Consider the following 17,539-nt stretch of genomic DNA (forward strand, 5'->3'; position numbering starts at 1 on the left):
GGTATATTGAGATGTCAAATTGAATCGAATAATCAACATCATCGCTTCGAGCTATCTGAGCTCCAATAATTTTTCTCAGATTTCCGTCATCCTTCATTATCTTTTCTGTTCTGGCAAAGTAAGATATTCATAAACTGTTTTTACTTACTAACCAAACAAGAAACGATCAATTTAAATAAGGTTGGTGAAGACCATGTCATCCCTCTCGTGTGAAATTACTCAATTGTTAAGTTGCTTTTTAATCACTAGACAATTCCAAATAAGAAATGTGCCAATTTTTGTTTGAAAGTTTTTAATTATACATGAAAAATAATGAAATTAGCAAATTCATTATTGACAAAATATTGATGTTTTACGGCTGAAAATTGCCTTCAGAAAAAAAGAAAAATGCAAGTTCATCGCTAGCGGTCGGCTGATGATTGCAAGTTGCGAGGTTAACACATTTTTTCAGTTAAAATGAATTAAAATTCAACAATGGTGCCAAAGGACAGTCTTGCCGGTTGGAACGCCACTGTATGAGAAAGTGCATTCTTTTATAACTGTGTCATTACAACACTCGATGCAGTGGCGTTTGAAACCATAGCAAACTAAAATAATAAACGTGCATTCAATAACTCACTAAATTGTGTAGGTGCACTGGTGAGCACTGTCTTGGGCAAAGACAAAAACAAGCGCGCAGACTCGCAGGCATTTGTATAAACTGAAGATTCCCTCCCTGAGTACTGAGCACACGGCACAATAACAACACAAGCAATTTAATGAGGACACACAGGCTGAAAACACAAATATACAGGTGGCTGTCCATTATTAAACAAAAACACGGATAAACAATAGCTATAATGCATTTATTAGCATTTAAATAAAGCCTCTTAGTTGTGCGTGTTGTTGTCCTTGTGCGTGATGAATAGGTCCATGAAAAGGAACGACTGCCCAGGACTTGTTGACATTTTCACGAGTCCTGTTGGAGCACTTAAGATGCCCACTTGATTGATATGAGTGCTTTGCAGACAAAAAGAAGGCGAAATGAAGAATGGACAGAAATGTAAAGTGGGATGGCGCATGTGGGAAACATCAACAAGTGATGTCTGTAACAGCATTGGGAGAAATAAAAGAAACAAATACACAAAGAAGAAACATAAAGACAGGAAAGAGACGGCAACAGAAGAAAAGTTGACACTGGCTGTTCCTCACTGCTTTCAGTAGACCGGTCTATAGAGAAGCTCCCTGGATGCCAATCTGCGTTTCAGCTCCTTCCACAATAGCTCTCTTTCCTTTTGGGCTCCCTTCATGAAGCCTCGGTTCTCCTGGGCTCGCCGGCTCAGGTAAGGCATCACCTCATTCACTGGGCCGTAAGGGACGTACTTGTAGACTGGAAAGCCTGCCTGGCCTGGTGTGGCATGTCAAGTGAGAGGAGAAAACGGGACAATGCGAGGTTCAGGTATTATTTTTATCCACTTGAGGCCACCGTCCTCACGTGCGGCAGCACTGTAGTATCTGTGACTGAATGCGTGTGACTTCAAATGGCAAGGCCATGTTTGAGTCAGCCTATGAGAGTGTAAACTTGACTGGCTCTTAAGTGGCTAGTACGTTAGCCACTACGTGTTGAATGGCGGCATCAGTCGAGGCCAATGGCAAAATGTCCGCCCCCTGAGATGGACAAAGATGGGCGAATGTTTCTACTCAATGCAATTTTAATCCGAATACAGTGTTTAGACTACTGCAGGCGCATCAAATATTAAATATTGTAAAAATCATTTTCAATTATTTTCTAACTTGACTTCACCATTAAGGCTGTCCGCAACGGTTGCTCTGTCCCTCCAGACAACCACAAAGAACTACACGTCTTACACGAAAGCAAGACCCTTTCAAGTGGAACAGACAACTTCCTGCTGCCGCTGCCTGCGTGTGATTGACAAACAACAGGGCGAGAACCGACAGCGGCGGCTCACGGAGACAACTCGTCAATACTGAGGTGCCTCACTTCATATGTCACCGCGTAGGCCTGCAATCTGTGGTCAGACAGCCAATTCTCACGGGGCACAGTTTGGATTTAAACGCTCATATTAAGGGTTCAGAGGGCATCATAAGATTCACTGTGATTCCATGTGTGTGTTTTGCTCACCCAGGGGGAAGCTGATCTGATCACACATGCCCAATAGCTGGCCGAAGAAAACTTTGTTTTCCCTGGGTAACAAAGCTAGCTCGTTCATTCTGATGGCCAGATTGAAAAACGAAAAAAAAAAAACAAGATAAGCATTTAAGAATTCACACGAGAATGTCAAGGAGAAGCAAAAATATACCTTTGCAATGTGTGTTTCACTGTCTCCTCATTATGGGAAGCTACCATAACACTGGCTTTCCTGTGGAGGGCAATCTCATCCAGAATGTAATCCAAACATCTGGATATAAAAACGAGACACACATTAAGTTGCATATAAATGGAAGATGAGAAAAGTATCACATTTATATCACAGATATCACGTTTGTTTATTACATTTCAAGGTTATCAATCACAGGCGTGCTGAAGGAAACGCTCAGTAACTACTGCACTGACTGTTGTTTATTTGATTGTTTTGTAATAATGGCCGCAATGTTACTCTCCTATAAATATTGACTGTAATTGTGATATTTTGAGGTGACGATGAGCTGTTTTGTGCGACGGTAAGAATACTTTGTCACCACTGCACATCCTGTTCTTTATTTGATTGTGTTTTATTTCTGTCCCAAAAAAAATGCTTTTCATTGACAAATTTACCATCATTAAGACTTGGCGAGGTTGCAAGGATAGGAAAGGTAAGGCTGTTTTATTTATGTAGTGCACGTCAAACACGCGCTAACTCAATGTACTTCGCATAATTTAATGTAAAGCATGTAAAAGTTATAGCAATAAAAAGTAGCTTACTAAGATTACTAAAAGAAGTACATTTAGAAAAAAATGCTTTAAAATACCTCAATCATAGGCACATGTGAAAAAAAGCATCAATTTGAACCTGGATTTTAAAGCATTTATCTTATTACATTTGCGTGCAGCACAACAGCTAAATGCTGCTTCACCATGTTGCGTTGAACTCTGGGCCCCGCTAACTGATTTGAGTCTTCTGACTTCCGAGCCCTACGAATGACATGCAATGAAGTAGTTTTTGGTCACGCGGCTTAGAGGGCACACTCAGTTAAGGCCATATGTCTTTTCTGTGTTTTTCATTTGTTCCTGTAATTACGAAATTCCCTGCCCCATATCTTTTTGTTGGGATTTTTGTAATATATTTACGGTAAAACTCTGTAATTGTGACTTTGCCACTGTGTTGGTAGTTTACGGATAGGCTACAGTAAGTTCCAATTTGCTACAAATGCAGATTACTCTGCTGCCATAGGAACAGATGTTCATCATAAACTAACAACTCCATCTTAGACTGAAGACCATTTTGGGCAATTTTGCAAATTTAATGGAACTCATTTCTCCTACGAAAGAACTCGATACACTTTCACAAAATGACTGAGCTAGGAAAGGTTCATGGCTTTCTCCCAGGCACGAACGTTAAACAACTCTCCCCGCTTACCTGTGGTACATTGCGTTGGTGGTCTCATAGTCAGGGTTGATGGGGTCCTCGTAGTCAAATTCTAATGCCCTCTCCCGCTCCTGGTGCATGTAGGCCCCTCGCACCAGCTTGGCAGCAAAGTGCCAGCCCTGGCGTCGAGATAACTCAACATCCGTGGTTATGGTGTCAAAAGCGTCCTGTGTGCAAACACTGAAGATGACCAAAATGAAGACCTCACAGCACATCATGTTTTAACAGTGATAATGCTTGCGGACCTTCAAGTAACATTGGTAGGTGTTGAAGATGATCGGTTTGTCTTTGTTGTAAACCTTCTGCATTTCAAGGGTGAGTTTCCTGATGGCCGGCTGCATGTATGTCTGTTCTGCATCCACCATCAAGCGGACACCATTCTTTACAGCATGCTGCGTTAAAAAAAAAAACTAATTGTCACTACTGTGTTGGACACATACGGATACTATGTCGTCAGGCTCGGAGAGATTACCTTGGCTAAAATATCTATGCGCTGCAATATCCTCTTCATTTGCCCTTCCTCCTCTGCGGTGAAGTGTTTCAGCAGAGGCTCCAGTTCACCGAGCTGAGCAAACAAGCAAGAAGCCTATTAGATACTAATGGGCCCTAATGGAATGACAAAGACAAAGTAGGAATTGAACTCCTTATCATTCACTAACAGAAAGTGTGATTTGGTTAGTAATTACCTCCGCCAAAGGCGCAATGGCAACAGGTCTTGTTTTATCGATTGGTTTGTCGGGATCACGCAAAAAAAAAAAAAACACACAACTGATTTGATTTCCATAAAATGATTTGGTGAGAATTTAAACAAAGGTTTCGTCTCATTTTCTCTTCATTACATTTTAAGCCACTCTAGAATTTCACTCCCGAGCCCTGCTACAAATGTTAAACATCAACATCCAACGTTATGGTGTCAAATATACGATATACGAGTCACTCAGGCATCATGATGTCCAAAATAACCCTTTGAAATGTCTCATCATGCTCTATGAAATAGGAAGTAACCTGTTAACTCACAGACAAACCCAAGAAAGGCAGAGGCAGAGGTGCGCGCTCTACTGAGTTTTGAGTTCTGTATTTCAGCTCGACTGACCTGAACATTCGGGACGACAAGCAGTTTTGCCAGCTTTGCTCTGTCATCAAAGACGCTGTCCCAATCGAGGAAGTCAATAGTTCTGCCAAAACACAACATCAAAAATACGGCGAGCAACCATAAAAAAGTTGTTTTCCACAATTTATGGTTTAACAACTGGATCTTTGTGTTCTACCACTGCAACCCAGGAAACCCAAAGCACTTTTTTTTGTGACGAACATAAATCACAGATTATATTAGCTCCCATTAAAAAGTTGTGTTTCAAACTGTAGCTGCGCTCTCACTATGGTCCAAAAATGTTACCGCTTTCTTAATGGGAGTAGATGGGTTATTTTTTAAAGGCCACCCTGATGACATCATGAAGAAAATTCAACAAATTATTAACAATGATAATTTGAGCTGGCCTTATTATTATTAATAATTTGAATGTCTTTTATAATAGATAAAAAGTAGACGGTGTCATATTGATCATATATGACAAATAGAATTAAAAAGTGAAGCAATTTGGAAGGAAGAATCCAGTTGCCCAGCAAAACAGATGCTGTCAAAATGCAAACTTTTCATGTGAGACATATTCTTCTTCACAACACTCACACTCACCCTGAAGTTTCCTCCTTCTGTGCAGTCAACGCCGTGTACAAGTCATCTTTTGCACCCACACTGCTCAAGAATTCCTTAACGGATAAACGTACATGGAAAGCAGGTAAATGTGTCACCATGTATATGAAAGCAGCCAAATATGAGAAGAAGCAAAGCACCTGCATCTGTTGAAGATCTAACTTTTGCTCCAAGACATCTATGTCATCTTTACGCTGCTTGAATGCCAGGAAGCTGAAAAATCGCCGCCATTTCACGAGGACCTCAGAGAACTGGAGCTTAAAGAACAAAGGTGCCAGGTGAGCATAATGACTCAACAAGACGGGTGATTATATAGACGTTTTCTGGAACAGCTCACCAAGAACTGAGGTCGGCCCAGGGCGGTCATTTTGATTGCGGAGAAGCCGTCCATTGAAGTCCCACCTATCGGATAGACTTCAACTGAACATTTTCACAGTATTTTATTTCAAATAATCCCAGGTCTTTGTTTTAGGAAGGTCCACTTCGCTTAATGCTAACACATAATGCAAATGCATATCTTCTTTATCCTCTGCCAAAAATAGAAAATCCAACTGCTGCTTACTGAAGAGTGCGTACGTTTTTATCATGAATTGGGCAGTTTATACAGTTTACATTTCTATTTTTGACAGGTACCGAACCTCTGTTTGCTTACCAGATGCCTGGATACATTTAATAAATGTTTCCATATGTTGGTCGCATTTGCGCTCGTCTGCATAGAAGTATGTTTGGGATGCACCAAAGGTATCGCTGTTGTCCTCGCCTGCCGGTGACCCCAAAAAAAAAAAAAATGCATGAATTTTATCCCCTTCCATCAAATAGATTCACAGCTCAATTTTAATCAAGAGAGAGTTAGACTGACTATTATGCCTGCTTTGTTGATATTTTATAGAAATTCTTCATCAATCCAAAAAAAGTGTTTTTTTTTCTGATAAAAAAAAAAAACTCACAGTATCAGATTAAAAGACACAAAATATATGAGACACACATGCAGTATGTGCTTTTTATTGGACGACATTTTAAAGCAAGCGTACCTAATATAGACTGGATTGTATAGTTTGTGCAAAACTTTCAAGTCAGGTAACTGACCTCTCTCTGCACTGGATGCACGTGAACTAAAAAATGAAAGACAAAGAATCGTAAGTTCACCACTTAGACAAGTGCAGTTTAGCATGCGACATCATATTCACAAAATCATATTTGTTTGTTCACAGGCTCACACAAAAATATACAAACAATTTCCGTGCAACTTCTTGGAGATCCAGAAGGAAAAGTCAAGGTTTTTTTTTTTTATATCATTGTAAAGATTGCAAGGACATGTGCATCAATCCTTCTGACGAAACGGAGGTAGAGTATGTGCTGGAGGTGAGTATTTGTTAAAGTGTACTTAATATTGTGCTTAGGCCTCCGTGTCTTCTCGCTTGTCATTACCAAGAATTTCAAAATCCCAACTGAGCATGACGCTCAATTAATCAATTCCACTCAAAGTAAAACATGGCATGTCGTGAGGTAGCACAGAAGTCATAGGAAAGGGCGCATTGAGCTCCCCGATGTTCACAATGTATGGAAAGTTTGAACTTGAAGTCAGCTGTCAGCCTACGTCAGCGTCACTTCAACACTTGTATAGACGCACTGCAGGCTTTCTTCTCGTTTGACCTTCATTAAACATTTGTAAAATGTTTGAAATGTAAAAGGTCGTGTTGTAGTGAGAATCAAGCCGACAAGTTCATCTGCCAAAGCACATTTACTTTGTTCAAAGGCGTGCTGCGTGGCTTTTGAAAAGCTCCAAGTGGAGTGTCCTTGCCGCTGCTCTCTGGACGCAGCGCTCACATGCCTTTATATGAGATCACGTCAGCCGCGCGCTCCTCATGTGACAAAATTCCTAACAAGCGAGACATTCTCTGCGGCAGCCAATCGCACGAGGGATATTCTCACTGTTCGTTTTTTGGCAGCCGGCAAGGATAAAATATTATTAAACTGTTGCGATTCCCTGAAAGCCTGCACTATTAGTTGTGGGCCATTTTGCATTAGAGGCCAAATTGAACAGGTGGAACTGTCTAAAAAAAAAAAAAAAATCAATTTTAACAACTTGTTCATTGAACAGTCGACCCCTGCTATTCGCGGGAATTGGAACTGGTCAGACCCGCAAATTGACGGAATTTGCCGCCTACTGAATTGCAGTAGGACCAAATAATAACAAAAAAGTCCTAAAAATTCTTCCCAAAATGCTGATAAACATTCAATAAATTGAAAATGGTTCACGCCGACGCGGCACCCTCCTAAAAAGAAAATTCCTTGGAGTAACAAGATTGTGTTTGCTGTAAGGCCTTGTTTTGCCGATCTGAACAATGACGTCATCGATTGATCGACAAATTCTGACATTACAACCTATCGCAGATTTTGCATAAAATGTCAATTATCTGCCGATCCGCTCCAGCTGATCAGGTCTGTGTAAAGCAGGGGCTTTCAATCCTGTTCCTCAAAGGCTGGTGTCCTGCCTGTTTTCTATCTCTCCCCGCTGCAACACACCGGATTCCAAATGTGTTGCAGCAGAGAGAAATGGAAAACAGGCAGGACAACGGCACTCAAGGAACAGCTTTGAGGACCCCTGGTGCAAAGTTTCTTCCAACAAGATGGTGCTATTTTTGGAAAACGTTCTTACTACATTGCTGTCTGTGGATCCTCCTCCTGGCTGATGTCCTCCTCCACACTGTAGTCCAGCACGGAGCCCACTCCGAAGGCCAGGTTCTTCTGGATGAGCGGTCTGATGGCCTTGTGGTCCTCGCCGGCCACGAACTGGCCGTAAAACGTCATCTTCATCAGCTGATCAAAGGCTTTCTGACCCAACACCTTCTTCCCGAAATCCATTATCTGAGCAGAGATACATGATGATGTAACCTGAGAGCTCTCATAAATCATTTAAACACATTCAAGTCTGGTGAGTTGAAAAGAACCACTGCACATTGTGCATTTTTTTTTTTTCGCTCAGCTTCACGGTTAATTGAATATTCAAACATCGCGGTGCCACTGATGCCTCATCAGGAATATTTGACAACACTTGGATGATGGAAGACGCTACGGCGCTCACGTCACTCACAATGTCCCTGCAGCGGCAGGTTGTGTCTCGGCAGGTTTTGAAAGCATCAGCCTCGGCTGACAAGACTGGTTGCGGAAGACTTTTAAAAGCAGCCATGCACGCCTTTATTGGAGGGAGAGAAGCTTCTTTGCAAGTCTCAAGGTAGAAATTCCTCTAAAGCAGGGAAACATAAAAAAGTAACCCCTTTAACTCATCCAGTAAAGTGAAAGGTGGTAAGAGCTAAAGGGGAGGCTTTTTAAAGCGCTGTAATATATTATATATATATACCTCATGAATGCAGAATATTACAGCCTACAAATGAATACCTTCTGGGATTGTCTCCAGCTTCGCAGTGACCCTGAACAGAATGATGAAAGCTACAGCGGCACCTCCAAAATCAAACACAATACATTCTGTGATGCTGGTCGACTTCCAATTTGCACCGAAGAGAGAGAATTGTTTCTAAATGTTATACATCTATCCATCCATTATCTGTTCCGCTTCTCCTCACTAGGGTCGCGGGGGGTGCTGGAGCCTATCCCAGCTATCTTCAGGCAGTAGGCGGGGGACACCCTGAACTGTTTGCCAGCCAATCGCAGGGCACACATAGACGAACAACCATCCGCGCTCACACTCATACCTAGGGGCAATTTAGAGTGTTCAATCGGCCTGCCATGCATGTTTTTGGAATGTGGGAGGAAACACACGCAGGCACGGGGAGAACATGCAAACTCCACACAGGATGGCCCGATGCTGTCTTTCACTGTGAGGCCATCCTGCCACCCCTATGGTATGCATGTTGAACGCAATTCCTAAAAATGTGAAAAGACACAAAACTAGAAAGTGTTCAATTGTGGAAATCAAGCATTTCAATTTACCTGATTTATGCGGTGTGTCGAGTGACCGTTTCGGCTGTGGTACGAGTCGCCATACTATATCAGAACTGACACACTCCAGTCGTTTGCTGGGGTGGCAGCATTAGAATGCCTCATTGCCGTGTGGAAAAGCCGCAAGATATCCCAGGTGGGGTATATTCCTACGGAGGACTGAAAGTGCCTAAATTGAATAAATAAATACACCATGAAATATTTCATAGAATGATCATTAATTAATTAAATGTTTCATCGATTAATTAAATGTCGAAATAAAAACATAAATGTGTCATTAATTAAATTATCAATGATTATATGTAAAGAAAATCTATATAATTATTTCTGTATTTAATTAATTATTTCTGTATTTAATCAATTATTACTGTGTTTAATTAATTATTTATGTATTTAATTATTTCATGGTCCTGGGTTGCAGTGTTTCACAAATTAATTTTATCTCTAAAACTCGCCCATCTAAATACGTAAATAATTTATCATATAAATAATGTAATTAAATACAGAAATAGTAATATAGATTTGTTTTACTTATAACCATCGGTAATTTAATTAATGACTCAATTATTTATTTAATTCCATATTAAATTAATAAATGACTCATTTAATTAATTAATGACAATTTTAATTAAAGATTTCATGGTGTATTCATTTATTTAATTTTGACACTTTCAGTCCTCCAGATATTCCAGCCACCAGAGGCTTTAATTGGATATATTTTTGTTGCTCAAATATGTATTCTTGTTATGCGTAAGCATTAAAAAAAATAGTAGACGAAACATCAAAACTCTTCTGTGTCAAATTTAGATGACATATTCATTTTCACTTTACAGGGGCTTTACACATTAAACATTAGAAGTGAAAGTGGACGTTAATACAGGGTCACTCATGGTTAGCATGTCTGCCAGTTCTGAGGTCAAAGGTTTGACATCCAATTCTGGCCTTTCTGTGTGGAGTTTGCGTTCAACTTTTGGAAGCTGTGCAGTCTAGAAAATGGATGAATCTTGGGACTTATGAATGGAAGCAAAGTGATGTGCTGTAGCAAGTCTGCCTGGATCACACTGAGGAGAGGGTGACACTGAATGAAACCAGCACGTACACAAACAGGGCCGCTGGCTTGCCTGGAAAAACAAGTTGTAATTTGAGAGGTGGGTGTTACATGCTTGCCTGAGGTTCACACGCAACCTGGAGTTGTTTTTATTCATATCAAATTTGTGAAATAGCTTACAACAAGGCCCTGTGACGAATTAGTGGCTGTGTCTAAATAACTGTTATGTCATTGATTATGCAACTGTCTTGTAATGTGAGCGCCTACATATACAGTAGTACAATGCACTTATTGACCTGTTCTAAGCTGCAGTCAAATAACTTGCATTCTGCGAGCGGGAAAAATAAAATGTCCATGAGTATTGTTATGTTATCTGTGCGTATATTTTTTGCATCGTTCGCATTTCAATATTTATTATTTAAATGTTATGAGCATAACATCAATGCTTATTAGCATTTCATATGATGAGTCGGGTTCGTCAGACTTTTGTAAGCCAAAATTATGTGTTTTGTTAAATATAAAACTTGTAATTATCTTCATTTTGTCTTTGTAACACAGTAATCATAAACTGTGTGTCAATCAACAGATTGAAAGAAGCACACTTGGGTTTTTTTTGAAAAACGATTCTCAATCTACCCACGCAACGCATGCATGGGGGAGCGAGGGCAGAATAGTGAAATGTTATCAACATCGTATCATAGCATTTTTTCTTTTAAGAGTACCATAAATCCCTTACTCACTGCTCCAGACAAACTATATATATATGTATATATATATATATATATATATATATATATATATATTATTTTTTTTTACATATTATACATTTTTAAGTAAATAAAACTGAATTAACTGAGTTCAAATATTTATATGAAAAAAAATATTTTATGTATAGAGTTAACACTTTGCCTTGTCTAATTTCATACAGTACATTATGCACATATTGTTTTGGTGTACCTAATGTAGTGTCTTGTAGGGGTGTTATATATTCTTGCTAAATGTAGAAGATTTGCAGCACCTGATGCATAGCTAGCATACAACTCATTTTCTATTCTATAATAATGTTTTGTTTCATGCTCCGTATCATTTTTAGTAAGGGTACAATCTGTTCTCATTGTGGCTGATTCTTAACAGTTTTAATGCCATTTCCGGTTCCAGCACCCTGTACTCCCCAGTATAGCTTGATAATTATTGTATATCATATGATAATATTTTGTGTAATGTTGCCTATAACTTGAACCTAGCAACGAAAAAAAAAAGTTGACACTATTATGAGGGGAACCAGATAAAGTTGTCGTTACCTCTTGATTCTTATCAACCAGGAAGTCAAAAGAGCACATCTTGAGAACCATCAGACTTCTCAGGAGCTCCATCGAGTCCTTGCTCTTATACGCCTCTCTGGTGTGCTCAAAGTCCACAAATACGCCACTGCTGGCCCGTCCCGAACTAGCACAACGTCCTTCTGCGTCAACATGTTGAGCTCCCACGTCCACCTGCGTGTGCTGGGCTTGGCTGGCCGCTGTGGCGCTCACGGCGAGTCGCGGTGTTCGGCCGCTGAGTAGCCGCCTGAGGGGCGCCTCGGCCCGGGCTCGTGTGAAAGCTGCGGCCGGCAACATGAGCACAACGACAGTGGATTGAGCGCAGGCGCGTTATGAAGTACGCGGAGGAAAGGCCCGCGCTCTCATTTGCAAAAGTGGGAGTGTCTGTGTGAAGCAAAATTGTTTTGCTGAGTTATGGGGATGACGCACACCTTGCTCGCTCATGTAGCTACAAAAAAATCGACTCAAGTAAGAGGACTGTTACTTTAGCTCGCCGGTGTTAAACTCAAGGCACGGGGCCAGTTCCGGCTCACCAGAGGTTTTAATGAGGCCACAATTGTAAATTATGTGCAGAGACTTCATGATTCTTGCTAAAAAAAAAATAATAATAACGATAATCCAAATTGGCTTCACTTCAAAATGTTGACATGTTGCAATCATTGTTTTGTTACCAATCCCACTTTTAAAATAAATTGACTAATATTTCTAACAAACAGTTTTTATGGGCCTCTAAGTACTAAATTAACTATATATTTGTTGTATAATGTAATATGAGAAAAAAATCATACATTTATTTGGGTCATAACGACACCTCCAAAGAAGCATCAAGCTGGGACTGATTAGCAAAAACATTTGACAAATAATAAAAATGTAAAACCAACCAATCCACCTCATCCCACCAAATCTGTGAATTTGCCTTCATTTATGGAGCGTATGCGTGTGTCACGGATTTTGTTATACAGTGTCTCATTTGCATTCCCAACAGATTAAAATTTCCCTCTAGTTCAATTGCTTAAATAAGATCTGTGTTTACATATTTTTTATGGTTGACAAATGTTAGTTCTCTAATTTTATAGCACTGCAAACAGACTATAAATGAATAAATAGATCATGTTGGCCAAAGGGGATCATGTTAAAGTTTAACCTCTGAGCTCATTATGTGTTCATTTCAGTATTCTAAACATTTAGACCACATTTTTAATCAGAGATGCAGGTAAACTTTTTTAGATGGCTTTTATTGGTGATGATTCAGAACCGGCCAACATTTTCAGATTTTCATAATAATAATAATAATAATAATATAATATGTAATACATTTAGTAATATTTCTGAATTAAGGGTTAAGATTTACTACAGATGGAATTGTCTTCTGAAATGTCATAAAATTTGCATCGCGCAAGCTCTTATAGATCGAACTTAAAAATATTTTTTTAAATCAGCTTCAATCAGTGGATGATGGTTGTTATGAAGCCACATAAAACCATCTCTGATTACAATTTGCTGTTGGGCAGTGTCATTGGACTCAAATTGATATTTGTACTTTCAGGCTTGTTTTCGGGTGATTTTCAGTACATTTTGGCCCTCCCATGTTTAGTAACCCGTGTGAGCCTGTGAACATCACCAACAGAAGACGAGCACATTTTCTTTTTCTTAGTACATGTTCCCAGTAGGTTCACGAGCAAGCCTGTGGTGTAATTGCCGCCTATAAAAGTCTGGATGTTGTTTTAGAATAGAATAGAATAGAATAGAAATCCCTTTATTGTCATTGTACTCAAGTGTGCAACGAGATTAGAGGGCTCCCCTCTCCAGTGCAATACAACAATAATACAGACAAATATATAAATTAGATAAATAAAGAAGACAGTGCAATGGAATTCAGTACTGAATAGGGCATATAGAAACACATCACAATGCTGTTTTGCGAGGTTAGGGTGGTCTCGTGTGTGTGTGAGAGTTCAGTATGGAGATGGCTCTCGGAAAGAAACTGTTTCTCAGTCTATTGGTCCTTGATTTGATGCATCTGTAGCGCCTGCCAGAGGGCAACAGGTCGAACAGGTGTGAGTTTGGGTGGGTATTGTCATTGACGATGTTGAGAGCCCTTCTGAGGCACCGGGCGGTGTAGATGTCCGACAGTGGGGGGAGAGGGCAGCCAATAATCCTTTGCGCTGTTTTGACTGTCCTCTGGAGCCTCACTCTGTCCGCCTCAGTGCAGCCGCTGTACCAGGTGGAGACACAGTACGTCAGCAGGCTCTCGATGGACGAGTGATAGAAGGCCAGCAGCAGCTTCTTGTCCAGATTGAATTTCCTGAGGACTCTCAGGAAGTGCAGACGTTGGCGGACCTTCTTTACCACTGCTGTGGTGTTGTGACTCCAAGAAAGGTCATTGGAGATCTGTACTCCCAGGAACTTGAACGTGTGGACCCTCTCCACACACACGCCTTCGATGCAGAGGGGGGGCGGCAGCGTCTTGTTCCTCCTGAAGTCGACGACAATCTCCTTTGTTTTAGCAGAGTTAAGGTGCAGTCTGTTGTCCTTGCACCAAGTTGTCAGTCTCTTTACCTCCTCTCTGTAGGCTGTCTCGTCACCTTCCGAGATCAGACCGACCACTGTCGTGTCGTCAGCAAACTTGACGATGGTGTTGTTGCCGTGGGCCGGGCTGCAGTCGTAGGTGTAGAGGGCGTACAGGAGAGGGCTCAGCACGCATCCTTGGGGGGAACCGGTGCTCAGCATGAGGGTGGAGGACGTGTAGGGGCCGAGCAACACAGTCTGGGGTCTGTTGGTCAGAAAGTCCTTAATCCAGATGCGTGTGAGGGCAGGGAGGCCGAGAGTGTCCAGTTTGGCGACGAGGATGTCTGGGATGATCGTGTTGAATGCCGAGCTGTAGTCCACAAAGAGCATCCTTGCATAGCTCTGCTGTCGTTCCAGGTGGCCCAGCACAACATGCAGAGCAGTGTCGATGGCGTCCTCAGTGGATCTGTTAGCCCGGTATGCAAACTGGTAGGGGTCCAGAGTGGGAGGAAGGCAGTCCCTGATGTGCTGGAGAACCAGCCTCTCGAAGCACTTCATAATGACTGGTGTGAGAGCAACAGGACGGTAGTCATTCAGGTGGACGGCTGGTGACTTTTTGGGGACAGGAATAATGGTGGAAGTTTTCAAGCAGGAGGGGATGACTGCCTGAGCCAGGGAGCGGTTGAAGATCCTGCAGAAAACATGTGACAGTTGGTGGGCACATGCTCTGAGGACCTTGCCTGGTATTCCGTCGGGTCCAGTAGCTTTCCTGGGGTTGACCGCCAGGAGCGCGCGCCTCACATCGTGTTCCTCTACGATGAGTGGGGGGGAGTTGGAGGTTGAAGTGCGGGGGTGTGACGGTTGGGGCGAGTCAAAGCGAGCGAAGAAGCAGTTAAGCTCCTCTGCCAGCGATGCACTCGGGTCTACAGAGGTCGTGCTGCTGCCACGAAAGTTGGTGATGCTCCGTAGACCCTGCCACACCTCCCGTGGCCTGTTACTGGCAAGGTGGGCCTCCAGCCTCCCCTTGTAGGTTGCCTTGGCTAGCTTGATGCCTTTGCTCAGGTCAGCACGAGCCACCCTGTACTGGGCTTTGTCGCCTGACCTGAAGGCAGCGTCACGGGCCTTGAGGAGAGAGCGAACCCTGCTGGACATCCAGGGCTTCGCGTTTGGAAAGGTCCGTATAGTCTTATGTTGGGACACAGTTTCCATGCAGAACTTGATGTAGTCCAGTACACAATGCGTGTAGACATCAAGGTCCTGATGATCAAAGAGGTCCCAGTTTGTGTCAACTGTAACGACCGAAAATAGTGATCTTAGATACATTTGAGTACAGCTTGATGTGTAACGCTTGTAGCAAGAAGGAAGACGGAGACATATGAGGTACAGTGAGCGCATGCAGCTTAATATCCGCCAAATACGCAGATTTAGTCAAATCATTGTTTTATTTATTGCAAAACTCATGGGTCTAAGACCTTTGAAAAGCAGTTTGGGAAGATGAGCTAACACAGACATTTGCCTTCATCAATTTGAAAAGAGGTGGTGTCGTGTGACCGCGGCTGTCAACACAGCGAAACCCAGACATTGCTATGCTGTGTGCATATGATTTGGAGTAATGACAGTGTAATAAATGTGGTATTTTTTTAAGAACGCTTAAATGAGTGAATGAACCCAATTTGGGGGTGCTGTTGTGTTATTGAAGGCGTGCAACATTTCATTTTGGAAAGGGCACAGAGTGTAAATGAAATGTCGGCTCCCGGAAATCGAGCAGTTACATCACATTTTGATAATTGTATCTCCCGTCCAACAATGCTTTTGGGGAAAACTTTAATTTGCTCATAACTACATAATGACGCTCTCCATGATGACATTATGCTTTGTTACGGGTTCATTTACACACTTTTAAGAATCCATCTGGGAGTTATATCTTGTTTCAAGACATTTTGAGGGGGATCATTACCTCTGCCAAGGAAGGTAATGTTGTGTGTCTGTAAGCACTAAGTATGTGAATCACTGCAGGCTTGTTTTCATGGTGGAAGGGTGATGGTGAAGGCCATTAAATCCTCAAGTGAGACAATGAAAAAAAAAAAACACTGGGCAATGATTCTCTGTGTGCTCCGAGTCCCCCTACTAATACATTAAAAAAAATGATCTGCATAATAACCAAATGTGTATCAGGGAACCACTTTTGGATACTATTGACTCAATCTTTCTTTAGTGGGACAATATGTAAAAGGTTTAATGCAATACTAGACTAAAACCTTTAGTTAAGCATAAAGCAATTCTTTTTTTGCTTTTCAATTACATTTGGTTGTATTTAACTTGTAATTACAGTCTAATACTTTTGCATTCAATCTTGATTAACTGTTTGATTTTAAACATGTATTTTAAGTACATTTGTTATTTCACATTTTATGTACAATACATTTGAAGTGAATCATTTAGTGTACTTTTTTTTCTTTTCCTTTACTTAATGTTCATATTGTGCAGAATATCATAGTGTTTTTTTTTTTTTTTAAATCCAGTACAGAATGGAGTACAGTTCTGTTGTATTATTTAACGTTCAATTATTTGTTTGTGGAGCATGTGTTTGTGTAGGCAAATATTATATAACTTTTATGCACAATTCATTCATATTGAATGATTCATTAAATAATTAGTTATATAATTATATACTTATATAACTTTTCCTATATTTAAGCAGAGAGTTAATATTCAAACTGCATACTGTTGCCGTGAGTTACAATAATAAATAATCATTATGCAAATTGTATAATTTATTATGTAATTTTTGGGGAGAAAACGGGAAAATTAAACAAAAAAAAAAATAAGAACGTGCCATTGCCTCAGTTCTACATTTGTGGATAACCTTGACCTGGACGATTGATCTACACACATGCAAAAAAATAATCTTATTGCTATGCTACTAAGCAAAATATATACAATATATATGCTAAATACTTAAGGAGTAAAACTTTTGCCTTTTTTTATATGAGCACTTGGGCCTACTATGTTACTGTATTTTACTGTTGGTCATTATGGTGGTGTTTGAGGCCCTTTACATTTTTTGGGGACGTGTAAAAACTATGAAAACCATGCAGCAGTGTCATCAGTAGGGGGTGCTATTGCCTAATCCCAAGAACAACCCTCGTATTGCATCACTGATACGCACACTCAAAAAAACTTCTGAAAGTGATGCACACCAGCACCCAGTTCACTAGAAACGACAAAAATGTTTGTTTCATTATTTCACATGATGTTGTTCTATATTACAACAAAATGGGTCAAACAGCGTACTTTAAAAAAAAAAAAATATTAGCAGGCGATGTTAACGTTACAATACACGAGCTTTGTTTTATAACTTATAGTCACATGTTGCAGTTTGGCGTGCATAAGTTAGAGGGCAGACCCCGCGGCGCGCTCGCTATGT

General features: G+C 40.8%; 1 protein-coding gene and 1 long non-coding RNA gene across 6 annotated transcripts in view; one reads left to right on the top strand and one right to left on the bottom strand.

Moving 5' to 3' along the window:
• Positions 1-1,970, top strand: part of LOC148344104 (uncharacterized) — a 73,081-nt gene extending 71,111 nt beyond the window's left edge. For both annotated transcript variants that reach the window (XR_015842821.1, XR_015842822.1), the window contains one exon: positions 1,822-1,970. This is a non-coding gene — a long non-coding RNA (uncharacterized LOC148344104). The remainder of the gene's footprint in view (positions 1-1,821) is intronic.
• On the bottom strand, positions 276-11,974 carry prodhb (proline dehydrogenase (oxidase) 1b). Of its 4 annotated transcripts, none has more exons than XM_088293164.1 (15): positions 11,587-11,974; positions 8,372-8,524; positions 7,940-8,145; positions 6,364-6,389; positions 5,930-6,037; positions 5,615-5,679; positions 5,418-5,534; positions 5,260-5,333; positions 4,660-4,741; positions 4,039-4,131; positions 3,812-3,958; positions 3,558-3,733; positions 2,301-2,399; positions 2,123-2,211; positions 276-1,387 (listed from the first exon to the last, which is right to left on the bottom strand). In XM_088293164.1, the coding sequence occupies exons 1-15, from the start codon at positions 11,899-11,901 to the stop codon at positions 1,197-1,199; spliced, it is 1,941 nt and encodes a 646-aa protein (XP_088149290.1). In that variant the 5' UTR covers positions 11,902-11,974; the 3' UTR covers positions 276-1,196. The 4 variants fall into 4 exon arrangements, with proteins under 4 accessions (XP_088149290.1, XP_088149283.1, XP_088149308.1 ...); XM_088293157.1 differs by having other exon boundaries at positions 7,937-8,145; positions 11,587-11,972; XM_088293172.1 differs by having other exon boundaries at positions 1,183-1,382; positions 7,937-8,145.
• Positions 11,975-17,539: the final 5,565 nt, after the last annotated feature.

The sequence above is a fragment of the Idiotropiscis lumnitzeri genome, chromosome 1 (assembly GCF_059441095.1).
Source record: "Idiotropiscis lumnitzeri isolate Australia: NSW breed Sydney's pygmy pipehorse chromosome 1, RoL_Ilum_1.0, whole genome shotgun sequence".
Taxonomy (NCBI): Eukaryota; Metazoa; Chordata; class Actinopteri; order Syngnathiformes; family Syngnathidae; genus Idiotropiscis; species Idiotropiscis lumnitzeri.

Excerpts from the sequence above, each read along its gene's own strand:
- prodhb (XM_088293157.1), bottom strand. The coding sequence starts at position 11,901 with ATGTTGCCGGCCGCAGCTTTCACACGAGCCCGGGCCGAGGCGCCCCTC. Across the intron at positions 8,525-11,586 it reads TGGTTGATAAGAATCAAGAG|AGGAATTTCTACCTTGAGAC; the intron begins GTAACGACAACT and ends TCCCTGCTTTAG. Across the intron at positions 5,334-5,417 it reads TAGATCTTCAACAGATGCAG|GAATTCTTGAGCAGTGTGGG; the intron begins GTGCTTTGCTTC and ends TTATCCGTTAAG.